At 40.4% G+C, this 13,103-nt stretch overlaps 1 protein-coding gene across 15 annotated transcripts in view; it reads right to left on the bottom strand.

Annotated features, from left to right (window-relative positions):
* The window catches only part of LOC126199076 (cytoplasmic dynein 1 intermediate chain), a 204,990-nt gene that overhangs the window by 112,637 nt on the left and 79,250 nt on the right, over positions 1-13,103 (bottom strand). For all 15 annotated transcript variants that reach the window (XM_049935797.1, XM_049935799.1, XM_049935802.1 and 12 more), the window contains exon 4: positions 1,432-1,547. In XM_049935797.1, coding sequence (XP_049791754.1) covers positions 1,432-1,547 — 116 coding nt within the window. The remainder of the gene's footprint in view (positions 1-1,431; positions 1,548-13,103) is intronic.

The raw sequence follows: 13,103 nt of genomic DNA, 5'->3' as shown, positions 1-13,103 counted from the left end.
ATTTGAGTTTTCAGTTGGCTGTGGCAAGTTGCAACAGTGCCTAGGTGGCAAATGGAGTTACCAGGTAATTCACTGGACAAACTTTTATCCTAGGGCAGCTGCCCACAGCATCTGCAATTCACAAAATTCTTCTGTTACTGTTTTCTTCATGTAACCTAAACACTACCAATGCACCTACCTCCTGGTTTCCTGTTTTGGAGGATGAATAAATCAATGTCATCAATACAGAACAGTATACATGTGATCAGCAGAGATACAACTTAACTAATGACTGTTGTCTGTCAAAGATAAAACTTATCTATCAATTCTGTAGATCTACTGTCCATGTATCACAGAGTTTCTTGGATTCTTCTTGTCTATTAAAATTATTCCCATATTTTACACATGTTAGACTTAGTGACATATGGTTGTGGGTCTACAGAATTGATTAATAGTTTTACTTTTTACAGATGGCAGTTGTAGTTAAATTCTATCTCTGACAAGAATTCTCTCTGTGATCACATAAATGTGTCCAGTACAGCTCTGGATGAAACATTAGGAACGAAAAAAGTTTCATGGAACACGGCCATGCAACCTGGAAGAATCAACAGCAGCTAAGACATCTGGTCATGAAAACCTTCATTGTATGATTATTCTGATTAGTGCCTGAACTCAGTTTGACTCACCACATGCAACTGTGCAACTGAAACTGATGAGAGAGAATGAAGGGAGCAAGGAGGAATATGAAGGTATATGATATGTTGTTGGGGAAGGGAGAATGGGAGTGTATGGGCTCTTAAGGAGATAGGGAGAAAAAGAGGGTTAACCTTCTTGTACCTTTAATATGAATTATGAGTTACATAGTAAAACAATTACATGTCGAACTGACAAAGCAAAACAATTCAGAACAAGAAGAATCAGTTCTAAAAATTATTAAGGATTTAATGAGTTTTGTGCACTTTGAGTTCTCTTATTTGTTTTTATTTAGTGTGATCAAATTTTAGTCTTGGGTACTTCACTCTCACTCTTTGCTCCAAGTCTGTCTTTTTTAACCCTTCTGATTATATTTCAGTAGATCAACTTTCTAGTTTTCTCTTATCTTTAGATCTAACCCACAATACTCTTGTTTTTATGTTTTATCCATGGCATTGTTGACACTATGTAGCAAATAAGTATATTAGTTCCATCACACAAAAAAAAAAAAAAAAAAAAAAAAAAAAAATCTTTCTTCTCACACAATTCAGTTGACTTCCTTCCACAAAGCCTTATTTGTACAGTACACACTCGTGAAACAAATGCTGTGATTATAAAAATCAAAATCTTGTTGCAAAACTTGTTATTGCAAGCAACATGTGTTTTACCAATAAGCTATTGAAGTTGCCAAATGAAAATAAATGAATAAAAATATAGCATGTGCAACAAAAAATTAGCAATGAGAAGCCACAAACTCACCGTCTCTTTCATGCCCTGTATGTGCTGTCTGTGTCTGCTTAGCATATGTGACGATCTCTTTAGGAGGAATGTTCGTGCTCTGTACACTGACAACACTCAACTGCGGCACCCGTTTCCTAAGAGTAATGACAATAATTAATCTATGCTTCAAATCATAATGAATATTATGAGTCTATTCCATTACATATGTATAATATATGTGTATTATAAACAGATCATAATTCACAAGGACAAAAACAATATTGAGTGAGCAATAGGACAATAACCAAGGCATTTGAGATTAACATTAATCTCAAATGCCTCAGTTTTTGTCCTGTGTATTATTATTATTATTATTATAACCTAACTTATTATTATTATTCTGTTTTTTCTAGTCTTATCATAAATATATGTCACAAGTTAGAGCAACTGTAGTTATCAATTCATATAAAATACTCAAAACTGTCAGTTCATATAATAATACTACAATATCAGGCCGCTCTTATTGTGGTCTTCAGTCTGATGATGATTTCATGCAGCTCCTCATGTTGCTCCATCCTGTGCAAGCTTCTCCATCTCCGAGTACCTCTTGGAACCCACATTTCTTTGAACATGCTTATACACTTCCTTCAATAGTAAATTGATGATTCATTGATGTCTCACAACATGACCTATCAACCGAACCCCTATTTTAGTCAAGTTATGCTACAGATTTCTTCTCTCTCCAATTCTATTCAGTACTTCCTCATTAGCAACACAATATATCCATTCAATAATCTTCAGCATTCTTCAGTAGCATCACATTTCAAAAGCTGCCATTTTCTTCTTGTCCAAACTGTTTATTGTTCACATCGTGGTTCTGTACAAAGCTACACTCCAAATGAATACTGAAAGGGAAGACTTCCTAATACTTAAATCCATACTCAATGTTATCAAATTTCTCTTCTTCATAAATACTCATCTTGCCTTGGCGGTCTAAATTTTATGTCCTCTCTACTTTGGTCATTATCAGTAATTTTACTGTTCAAATTTGAAATTCAATTTTAGTTTCTCATTTCCTAATCTAATTCACCTTTCAAGACACTGTACATTCTGTTCAATAGCACTTCCATGTCCTTTGCTGTGTCTGCAGAATTACAATGTCATTGACAAACCTCAAACACTTTATTTTTGCTCCCTATACTTTAATTCCTTTTCCAAATTTTTCTATGGTTTCCTTTACAACTGCTCAGTGTACAGATTGAACAACATTGGAGATTGTCTACAACCCTGTCACACTCCCTTTTCGATGACTGCTTCCCATTCACGCCCCTAGACTCTCATAACCACCATCTCATTTACGTAAAACTGCATATAACCTTTTTCTCCCTGTAATTTGCCCCTCCTACCCTCAGAATTCTGACAAGTACTTTCCAGTCAATTTTGTCAAAAGTTTTGTCCAAGTCTACAAATGCTATAAATGTAAGTTTGCCTTTCTTTAACCTATCTCTTAAGATAAATTGCAGGATCAGTATTGCCTCATGTGTTCCTACATTTTTCTGGAATCCAAACAGATCTTCACCAAGATCAGCTTCTCCTATTCTTCTGTAAGTGATTTTCATCAGTATTTTGCAACCATGACTTATTAAACCAATAGCTCAGTAATATTCAGACCAGTTAGCGACTCCTTTCTTTGGAATTGGAATTACTACAGTCTCCTTGAAACCTGAGGGTAGATCTCTGTCTCATTCATCTTGTACAGCATGTGGAATAGTTTTGTCATGTGGCTCTTGCATGGATATCAGTAGTTCTGACGGAATACTGTCTACTTCAGGGGCACTGTTTTGTCTTAACATCTTTCAGTATATATAGTGGCAAGAGTCCTAAGCGTCCTGTTACATCACTCATCTCAGCCTCAACAATAACCAGTCTGAGTGTCTTCAATAATCAAATTTCTGTTTCTTATACTCTTTTCTATCTCTTGAATACATTTCAAGTCATGGTCTCCTCTGCACCTTCAGTCTATCAGTGTACATTCATATTTGTTCTCCTGCAGCCTCTTGGTAAGTACATTTTTTTATCTATCCAATTACATTATATTTTCAAATATATTTTTGGGTATTCTTTCTTGTCCCATTCTTATGAAGTGTCTAAACCATAAAATATGCATTCTATTTCATTCTTTGTACCACCTTGCTTGTGTGTTACTTTCAGCACATCCTCATTTATTCTATGTTCCACATGAGAGATCCTTGATGCTCATCTCAGAAAGTCCATTTCTACATCTTTAATCATCTTGTAGTTCTTCACCAGGTAATTGGCTCCATAATACCTTTACATATATTAAGTTTTGTTTTGAAACCAATTTTTGTGGATTATAAAAGGGAGATAAATTTTTATATTGCTCTCCTTTCAAGCTCAATCTACTTCTCAAGTCATCGTCACATGATCTGTCTTTACTAATTATACTCCCTAGGTATTTGTAAGTTTCTCAACTACCAGTTGTTACATTGTCTGCTATTTCAAGATCTACCAACTGCATTCCCATGATTAAGTATTGTGTCATCTTGATGTTCAACTTCAGTCCCCATTTGCTACATTCTTTTATTAATTTTCTCACTATATGGGAGATGTCTTCATTAATCACAACCATCACCTAGTTGTCTGTGAATAAAATGGCATATAAACTTTGGTCTTCTAACTGAATTCCCATTTTACTGCATTTATTTCTCCAGTTCTACTAGGCAACAGAATAGCTTGGTTGGTGGTATGTCATACGCTTTTTTAAGATCTATTAACACTAAATGGGTTTCCAAATTTTAATCAGATCTTTTTTCTATGAACTGGCACAGGGAGAATATACTGTAAATACACAATCAGGCAGTTCTAAACTCACTCTGTTCTTCAATGTCTACAATTTCTGCACTGATTTAGTTTCTCAAAATCTGGTCATACAACCTTTCTATCAAGTTTGTTACACTGATGCCTCATAATTATTACCCATCCTGTCTGTCTGCCCTCCCTTTTTTATTTAATGGAATTTATTACAGAAATACTAAAATCCCCTGGTAGCTCTTCACTCTGATCAGTTGATTAAAGAAATATGCCGGCATTTTCCATAAAATGCTTGGTCCGTAATTCACTGGCTCAAGTGCTGGAACATCTTCTGGTCCAGTGAATTTATTATGTTTCATCCATTTTAAAGTCCATTCTACTTCATTCTGTGTCACTGGTTCCACATTTACATTATCTGCATCTTTCAGCTGATACACTGCCTGTATGTACTCATATCTGTTCACACTTGGTATCTTTTGGTAAGGCTACACCCATTACTGAATACTAATTACTGGATGGATGGACTGATGGGGTTAAAGGGGCGAAGCCCTGAGATCACTGATCCCATAATCTTGTGTGTCAAGCCAGGAACAGTCCCCTGAGAGGAGGACACAAAGGACAAATCCAAATGGATTTTACTGCATCTGAGAATCAAGGAAACCAAGAAATATAAGCAATTAGAAGTTAGAAAGGGGTAAAAGGGTAAAGGTGGAAGAGCTGTCCCACGGAGAAAGTAGTTGCTAGCCCCCGGTACATGTTACGCGACTGCAGGCACACCCTCCACTGCTGCAAGATAATTAGATACACAGACAAGATAAGCTCTCAGGAAAGAGAACAATGATGACAAGTCTATTAACCGATGACAGATGCAAAAGAATAAGAGGAATTGAAAAGTTGGGAAGGGAAGGGTTCAGGCTAGGCCACCCAGATGGGGCAGCCATGGGACCCCTCGGGTTGAAGCAGGTGATGGGGTACCCCACAATCCCTCTACATGGCCGACGAGGCTAAATTCTTTACAGCACAGAAAGGAGTAAAAATCACTTTCACAGGTAAAATGTAAAACAAATTCAGTCTCTTTGGCATCGTTCACTAGCACCAGAGGTATCATGTCAACAAGTTTAAGATTTCACCGTAAGGCGGCCAAATTAGACACCACAGTGAGATGGGCAGCACACTGACAGTGGGGCGGATCCTCACATCAGAGGATATGGCCACAGATTGACCAAGTGTGACTGATGTGAGGCTGACAAGACAGTAGATTCCCTGTGAGAGGTGCGAAGGGTGGACTGAAACAGTCTGGTCTCGTTCATAGTTTATTTAGAGAAACAGGGTCACATCAATTCAAATTCCAAGTCTCTGACAATTGTCTGTGTAGAGTCGACCAAAGCTCCAGTTCCAATCATTCCCTGGGATCCCGATGTGTCCAGGGGTCCATACAAAGACGAATGACCTTCCAATGTGGTGGAGGTCATACAGGAGATACTGGGTAGTCACACCCGATGGGTGTGAAGCACTAGTCAACAGCCTGAAGACTACTCGAGGAGCTATTGCCGATTAAGAATGACTCACCAATGCAATAACGAAGGTGACTGTGGGCCCCAGAGATGGCTAACAATTCTGCTGTGAATGCACTGCATGTATTTGGCAGGGAGTGTAGTTCAGTGCATCTGGGATGCGTGTAGACAAAACTTGTTTATCCGTCATCTGTAAAGTTGTCAGTGTATACCATATCCAAGCACAGAAATGTGCTGAGAACATCTGGGAACAGGCAGTGAAAAACCACAGGGTTTATTGAGTCTTTCAGCATGAAGGAGAGGTCGAGAAAGATCTGACAATGTGGTACACACCATCAGAGTGCACGCGATTTCTCCTTGATGAGAGGCAACAGTTGGGCAAGTTAGGTTCAGAGCAGACACTCACAATGTGAAATACAATCATGACTCCAGACCTTGGCCTCTACTGTGGGAGGTAGAGCTCCCTACCAGGAAAACGGACATGTTAGTTTGGATGCACAGAGTAGCACTGAAGGTGTATTGCACAGCTCAGCAACAGTAGAGAGGTTTTGCTTTGTTTTGTTTTGTTTTGTTTTGTTTTGTTTTGGGGCACAAAAACAACTGAGGTAATACGCACCAATGCCATAACTTTAGAACACTAAAACCAAAAAGAAGTTAAAAGAGACTACACATTAAGCCCAACCGACGGAAGGAAAGAACTATGAACATGAACTTCCTCTTGGATAAAGGTCCATAAAATACGCTGTAGAGACAATGGAGGTCCCAAACTAAAGATTAAATTTCCTTCGCCACATTGCTACGATGGACAAAAAGTAAAATGCCATCAACAGTCTGTACGTTATTCGCTAGAACAGTTGATAGCTCAGATGGCAAACATACACTAGAACATACGGAGGTTATAAAAAGGGCATTCAGATAGGAGCTGGCGAACAGTCAAAGGTTGACGACAATGAGCACATGGGGTGGGGGATCACCTCCTAACAAATGACAATGGCAAAAACAACAGTGCCCAATAAGCAACCTAGCTAAAATTATCTCCTCACAGTGAGAGGGCCGAGAGGAAGTTGGCCGAGTCAGTGGGAAAGGTTTAATTCCCCGGAGCTTGTTTTATTGAAGAGAAGACCAGTAGTGATGCCAAAATGAGATCACCTGCCAACAGACGGCAATATGGAGATCACTTTAAAAAATGGGAAAGTTAGCATGTCAAGGTAGGAGGACTGCAGTCTTGGCAGCAGCATCGGTAGCCTCATTACCCATCAGACAGAAGTGAACAGGAACCCACATAAACATCACAGCGGCCTCCTCAACGGTGAGCAAGTGGAAGCTCTCTTGGATCATTGTACTAAACGATAGACGGTGTACAGCACACAGAGGCTCTGAAAGTGACTAAGAGAATCAGAGCACATGACATAATTAAAAAGCCTGTGTCACTGGATGTACTGCGTGGCCTGATACAGGGAAAAAAGCTCTGCTCTAAATATTGAGCAGTGTTCTGGAAGCCAATACCAAAAATTGTTAGTGGCAATGACGAAGGCACATCCAACACCACGGTCAGTCTTTGAGCCTTCGGTGTACACGAAGGTATTATCACTAAGTCGAGTGTGAAGGTTGAGAAACTTATAGCAATGGATTGAATCCGGAGTAGTTTCCTTAGAAAGCAAATGAAGTCTATGATGAACACGGGCCACTGCACAAAGCCAAGGTGGCAAAGGGTTCCCACCCATCAGGAATGTGGCAGGTAGCGTTAAGTTAAGCTGCCAGAGCAACAGCCAAAACCAAACTGGGAGATTACAGAGAAGGACAAGTCCCATACGACAGTCAAGTGAGTCATCAAACAATTCAGCAAACAGAAGAGTAACAGGCCCAAGATATAAAGACAGTGGAAAAAAGCCATTCTGCACCAATAAATTCATACAAACAGTTTTGCCCTTCAAAAAGTGAAAACCATTGTCAATGTTTCATTAGTAAAGATGATCGAGACATCGCTGAAGACGCTGTTCAAGTAGACAAGTCCATCGGGAACTGCAATAGATCACGAAGTCGTTGAAGAAAAGGGAGCCAGACAGGCCCAGTGGGAGACAGGCCATAATAGGGTTAATGGCTACAGCAAACAGAATGACACTCAGGAAAGACCCCCTGACATGCTGGGTTTTTCTGGGTAAATGTGTCCAATGAGGCCGAACCCACACATACCTTGAAAACTCTGCCTTTAAAAAATTCCTGAATGAAACAGGCAGGTGGCCTCAGATGCCCAACGTGTATACAGTACAAAGGATACCAGTCCTTTCTCCAACTCAAAAACCAGTTCAGTATTTATGCAGAAAACTGTTCACAACATGTTTTTGAATGTCCATCCTTGTGATTGGAAGTTTGAGAGACTTTGGCTGTTCACTTATGTAATAAAATGGAACACTTACAGCTGTCCTTATGATGTCATTTATTATGTGGTACCAGTTACGGTGCTTCAGTGGACATCTTCAGTCTTTAGCTGGCACTGAGGGGGTTAACACAATCTGCATACATGATTCATCAGACTACCTGTAACAACAATGTTGTCTCTCCAACCATCACCTACCAACTCCATACCTGGTTGGAGAGACAACACTGCTGCTACAGGTAGCCTACGAAACCCAGTTATAGATGGTGGCCACTGATGAACTGTGTATATGGGTTGCGTTAACCTGTCAGAGTCAGCTAAGGCCTGAAGATAGTGCACTGAAGCATTGAAACTGGTAGCCATTATAATAAATGACATCCTAAGGACAGCTGTAAGTGTTCCATTTTATTATGTTCAAGACATGGGTTAACAAAGTGATGAGTTGGTCAACTGCAGAATGGTGCGATCGAAATCCACACTGTGCAGTGGTTAGTAGATTGCAAGAGTCGAGCTATGATATCAACTGGCCACGAATCATATTTTCCATCAACTTGCAAACACCGCTAGTGACAGAAATGTGGCAGTAGCCAGAAGGAAGATGTTTGTCCCTACTGGACTTAGGTATGGGTATGACAGTGGTTTCATGCCAGCACCTGTGAAACACGCCATCTGCAAATATGAAATTGTATGTATGATGGAGAAACTGCTTTCCTGCAACAGAAAGCAGAAAGGTGCTGCAACATTTGAATGTTAACGTTGTCCGGCCCTCGGGCAGAAGATCAGGATGAAGATAGTATGATCTACCTCCCTCATAGTAAAGGCAGCATCACAGCATTCATGATTCTGCGAGGACAAGGGTATGGTACAAGCCGCCTCCACTCGTTTTCGATTGAGGAAGTCGGTGTGATAGCAGTTGGAGCTCAAAATCTCCACAAAATAGCAGCCTAAGGTACTGGAGATAGCAATAGGGTCTACAATGACATCTGCTACAGTCAGGCCCGAAATTGGGGAATGGGCCTTCATCCCAGAAAGCTGTTGGAGGTTGCCCCACATGACGGAAGAGGAACTGAAATTGTTCAAAGAACTAGTAAATGAAGTCCAGCTAGCTTTTTTTTGCTATCCTCAGGAATGTGATGACACTGTGTATGCAACTGTTTATAATGAATACAGTTCACCAATCATAGGATGATGGTTAAAAATGCAGAGAGCACGTCTCCATGCATGAATCACATCACGGCACGTCTCACACCACCGAGGGACTGGGACACAGCTCGGTAAAGATGTAGTGTGAGGTAAGGAATGTTCCATGGTGGTAAGGATAATGTTTGTCTGGGTGTCATAGCTGAAGAAATGTTGTTTGTCAAAGATCACCAGAGAGGAGTAAAGCCTCCATCTGGACTTAGAAAGCTGCCAATTGGGTTTGTGGGGCAGGAGTCAGATAGTGATAGTACACAACAAATGGTTGCTCGAGTATGTGTCAGAGAGAACCAGGGTGTATACGGGGACAAGGGAAAAAAAATATGCCGGGTTTTCCCCGGTTAAAAGTACACTTTGTCCTGGGTGAAAATACAATTGTTCCCTGTTTAATTGACAGTAAACTTTCCCTCGGAACTGTAAAACTTATAAATCTTTGAATGGTTTAGGTTTTACAGACTGGCGTAGACCTTCCGGGCGCTTTAGAAAACGAACACACAGCACACACACGTTTTGGGAGAAGCTTCTATGTGCAGCAACTTGGACGCTGCCTATTTTCATATTATGAAAGTATATATTCGAGTTCCACCAATCACAGCACTTTGGTGAAATCGAGATTGCTATGCTTTTAAGCCAGTCATAGTTCACATCACGTGATCTTGCCAGGCGATGACAGCAGATCTTCAGAGAACAGGGCATGTGACGTCAGCCAATAGCAACATCATTATTATGAAGCGTTAACACAAATAGGAAAAATTAATGGTATAAATTGATGTACATAGTATAGCTACATGAAAAGCTAACCTTTCACATATAGTATTTGTCTTCTTTGTGTGTGTGACACTTTAAGATTCATCATGCAAATGTGCCAGTAAAATTTTAAATAATGACGTAAATGTTTGGTCTCTGAATTGTTAAGCTTAAACGAGAGCCAAACACTCTGTGATTTAAGAAATTCAAAGGACATTCTCGTACGTAACATAATTGACCTTGCATAAAATTAAATTTACTTTAAAAGTAACGCTTTTCAAACCATCATTCACAATACTTTCTCTGAGCTATTAGAATTCGTTTCACCAATTATCAGACAACACCAGAAAACAGGCTGGCCATGCGCAACTGTGATGACGTAGGAAGCCCGTATGTTCGTATGTATATAGCATTTACAGATCTTGCATAGCATTAAGAAATCTTACATTACGTCATAAATGAAACAGGACCTCACATGATACTGCGAAAACATCAGAATTTCGTAAATAATACTAAACTACATAATTTGGCTTAAAGTGTGTCCAGATTCACAAAGATTTAGGCTTAAACCTGATATAAAGTTTTCGGCATGCAAATTTTCTTTGAGTACCGGCACTGTATTATCTCACGTTTGGTTCTTTATTATGGCGTAATGCCATACGTGCCAGACGATGAAAACGTGCACTTGAAATTTAGGAAATAGTTGAAACTAGCCAATGGTGTGGAATGAAACGCTTCGTTTCAAATAAATTTACTGCCTCTGCGAAAAAGACTAATAAAAGGCAAATTTCTTTAGCAGATGAAAAAAACATAACTTCATTGTTCTGCAAGGCGATTAATGCTTGACCACCAAAAACATGGAAATAAAATAAAATTAGAAACTGAAACTAATAACATATTTTAGCCTTCTGTAATTATGTGAATTATTTTAATTCACTTGATAGCTCCCGGCCACAGAATTATATTTTGTTTTCATTTAACATGAAAGCTGTAAATAAAAGTAAACAGCAAAATCACTAAAAGTGGAGACTATTCACCCTTCCCACTACAACTCAGACCGCTCTGCTCTTGTGCAAATCTAGCTGCTTGTTGGTACTGCTGATACAGCTCACACTCCTAAAAGTAGGCAGACGCAGTAGAAGGTGCTGATCATACGTGACTCAACAGTGCACGTGCATGAGCCCACTAACAACTCTTCAAACAAACCACATGTGAAAAGTTGTGACGTTACGGTGATCGGAAGCAGTTTGTTGTGATGATGAACTGCATAGTCTTCGTCCTATAGCTTTTGACATGCTTCGCTGTTGGCAGACGCTATTGTGCGCACTGTGCTTTGTTGTTGTAAATGGCGCATATCCTTTGCAACTTCAGTTTTATTTTAATTTTTTTGTCTCGTTTATGTTTTATGGCAGCAGTATTGTTCTGCAGCAGCGGGATACAGTATAATTCTTTGTCACAGTATCAGTTCTTACCAGTCAAAACTACAAAAATTTAACTGAAAAATAAAACAAAGAAAAATTGCTGGAATTCTAAAAAATTTCAGTGTTTTTCCCGATTTTCTCCCGGATGAAAAAATTCCTGGGTTTTTTCTGCATTTCCCAGTTGTCCCAGCGTGTATACACCCTGAGAACAGACCACTCGAGATGACGGGCAAGCTGGGCAGTGCAGAACGGGAGGTCCAAATGGGAATAGGTGTTCATGGAGTCAGAAAGGAACATGGGTGTTTCAGTGTTAAAGCATATGAGGTCAAGTTGATGGAGAAGGTTAGTTAAGAGGGCACCTCTGGACAGATTCTGGAAGAACCCCAAAGGGGTTAGTGTCACCAAGCAGCAAAAAGGGGTGAGGGAGTTGACCAATAAGCTGAGGGAAGTCTGCCCTGCTGACACTGAATGACAGGAATGTAGACATTTCAAAGAGAAAAGTGGTGGTGGTGGTGGTTGGTTTGTGGGGTGCTCAACTGTGTGATTATCAGTGTACATACAAATTCCCAAACTTCTCACTGTCCAGTCTCATCACTTCCTCAAATGATCATAAAATAATGACAACAACACAACACCCAGTCCCCAGACAGAGAAAATCTCCAACCTAACTGGGAATCAAATCCTGGACCCTGTGATCCAGAGGCAGCGATGCTAGGCACTTAGTCAAGAGCTGCAGACACAAAGAGAAAGTTGGAGCGAGGAAGGAAAATGTGGCCTGCAACAGCTTGCAGCCGAGTGTTCAGTGAGATAGTCTGGCTATGAACGTCATTCCAGATGAGCAGCATGACTCCCCAGAGAAATGGAATGCTGTCATCAGGGGAGGGGAGAGTCAAAGCAGAACAGGGGGAAATGTGAGAGATCGAAGAGGTCACGAGGAGGCAATTTTGTTTCTTAGAGATAGAAAACAAGTGGATGCTGCAATTTCAAGAGCCGGTGTAATTGTTCCTTGTTGGATCTAATGCCGCGAACATTCTATTGGAGGAGTCATTACGGGGAAAGGAGAGGGAACAAATGAGGGGTTGTCACCTTAGTAGCTGCCGATTGCCAGCCTTCGAAGACCCTCTGCTACAGAGGTTGGTGGATGCTATTCCATGAGATCCATAGAGGTTTTAGCATTCTCTATAGGTTAGCTTGCGGATTCCAGGGCAGAAAAACGATAAGTGGTAGGGGTGTGCACTGGTGTAATGGAGGTTGGCTAGGCGAGGATACCACATGGCGACACCTTTTTTGTTTAATGAAGACTCAGGTTGTTGGCTGGAGGGATGTAAGAAGTCTTTGTGGAAGTGTTCCTTTTGTCCAGTCTCCAATTGTGAAGCAGGTGGTTTCGCCACTGGGGCGAAGATTTGGTAGCTTGTTGCGCAGCTGGAGGAGGCGGAGGAGGAGGAGGAGGAGGAGGCTGTGTGGATGCTACCATGATACTGGGCCATTTTACAACTGTAGTGCTGAATTTAAGGTCGGAAGTCTGCGTGGCCATGTCCTCCATTGATCAAGGCATAGCAAGAACGGTACTCTAAGTGCCAGACAGTAAATGCAGAGATCATACAATGTAAACTTTCACGGCCG

Source organism: Schistocerca nitens, chromosome 8, assembly GCF_023898315.1.
Source record: "Schistocerca nitens isolate TAMUIC-IGC-003100 chromosome 8, iqSchNite1.1, whole genome shotgun sequence".
NCBI lineage: Eukaryota > Metazoa > Arthropoda > Insecta > Orthoptera > Acrididae > Schistocerca > Schistocerca nitens.
Note: the sequence above shows the minus strand (reverse complement) of the source record. Positions and strands in the feature narration are given on the sequence as shown.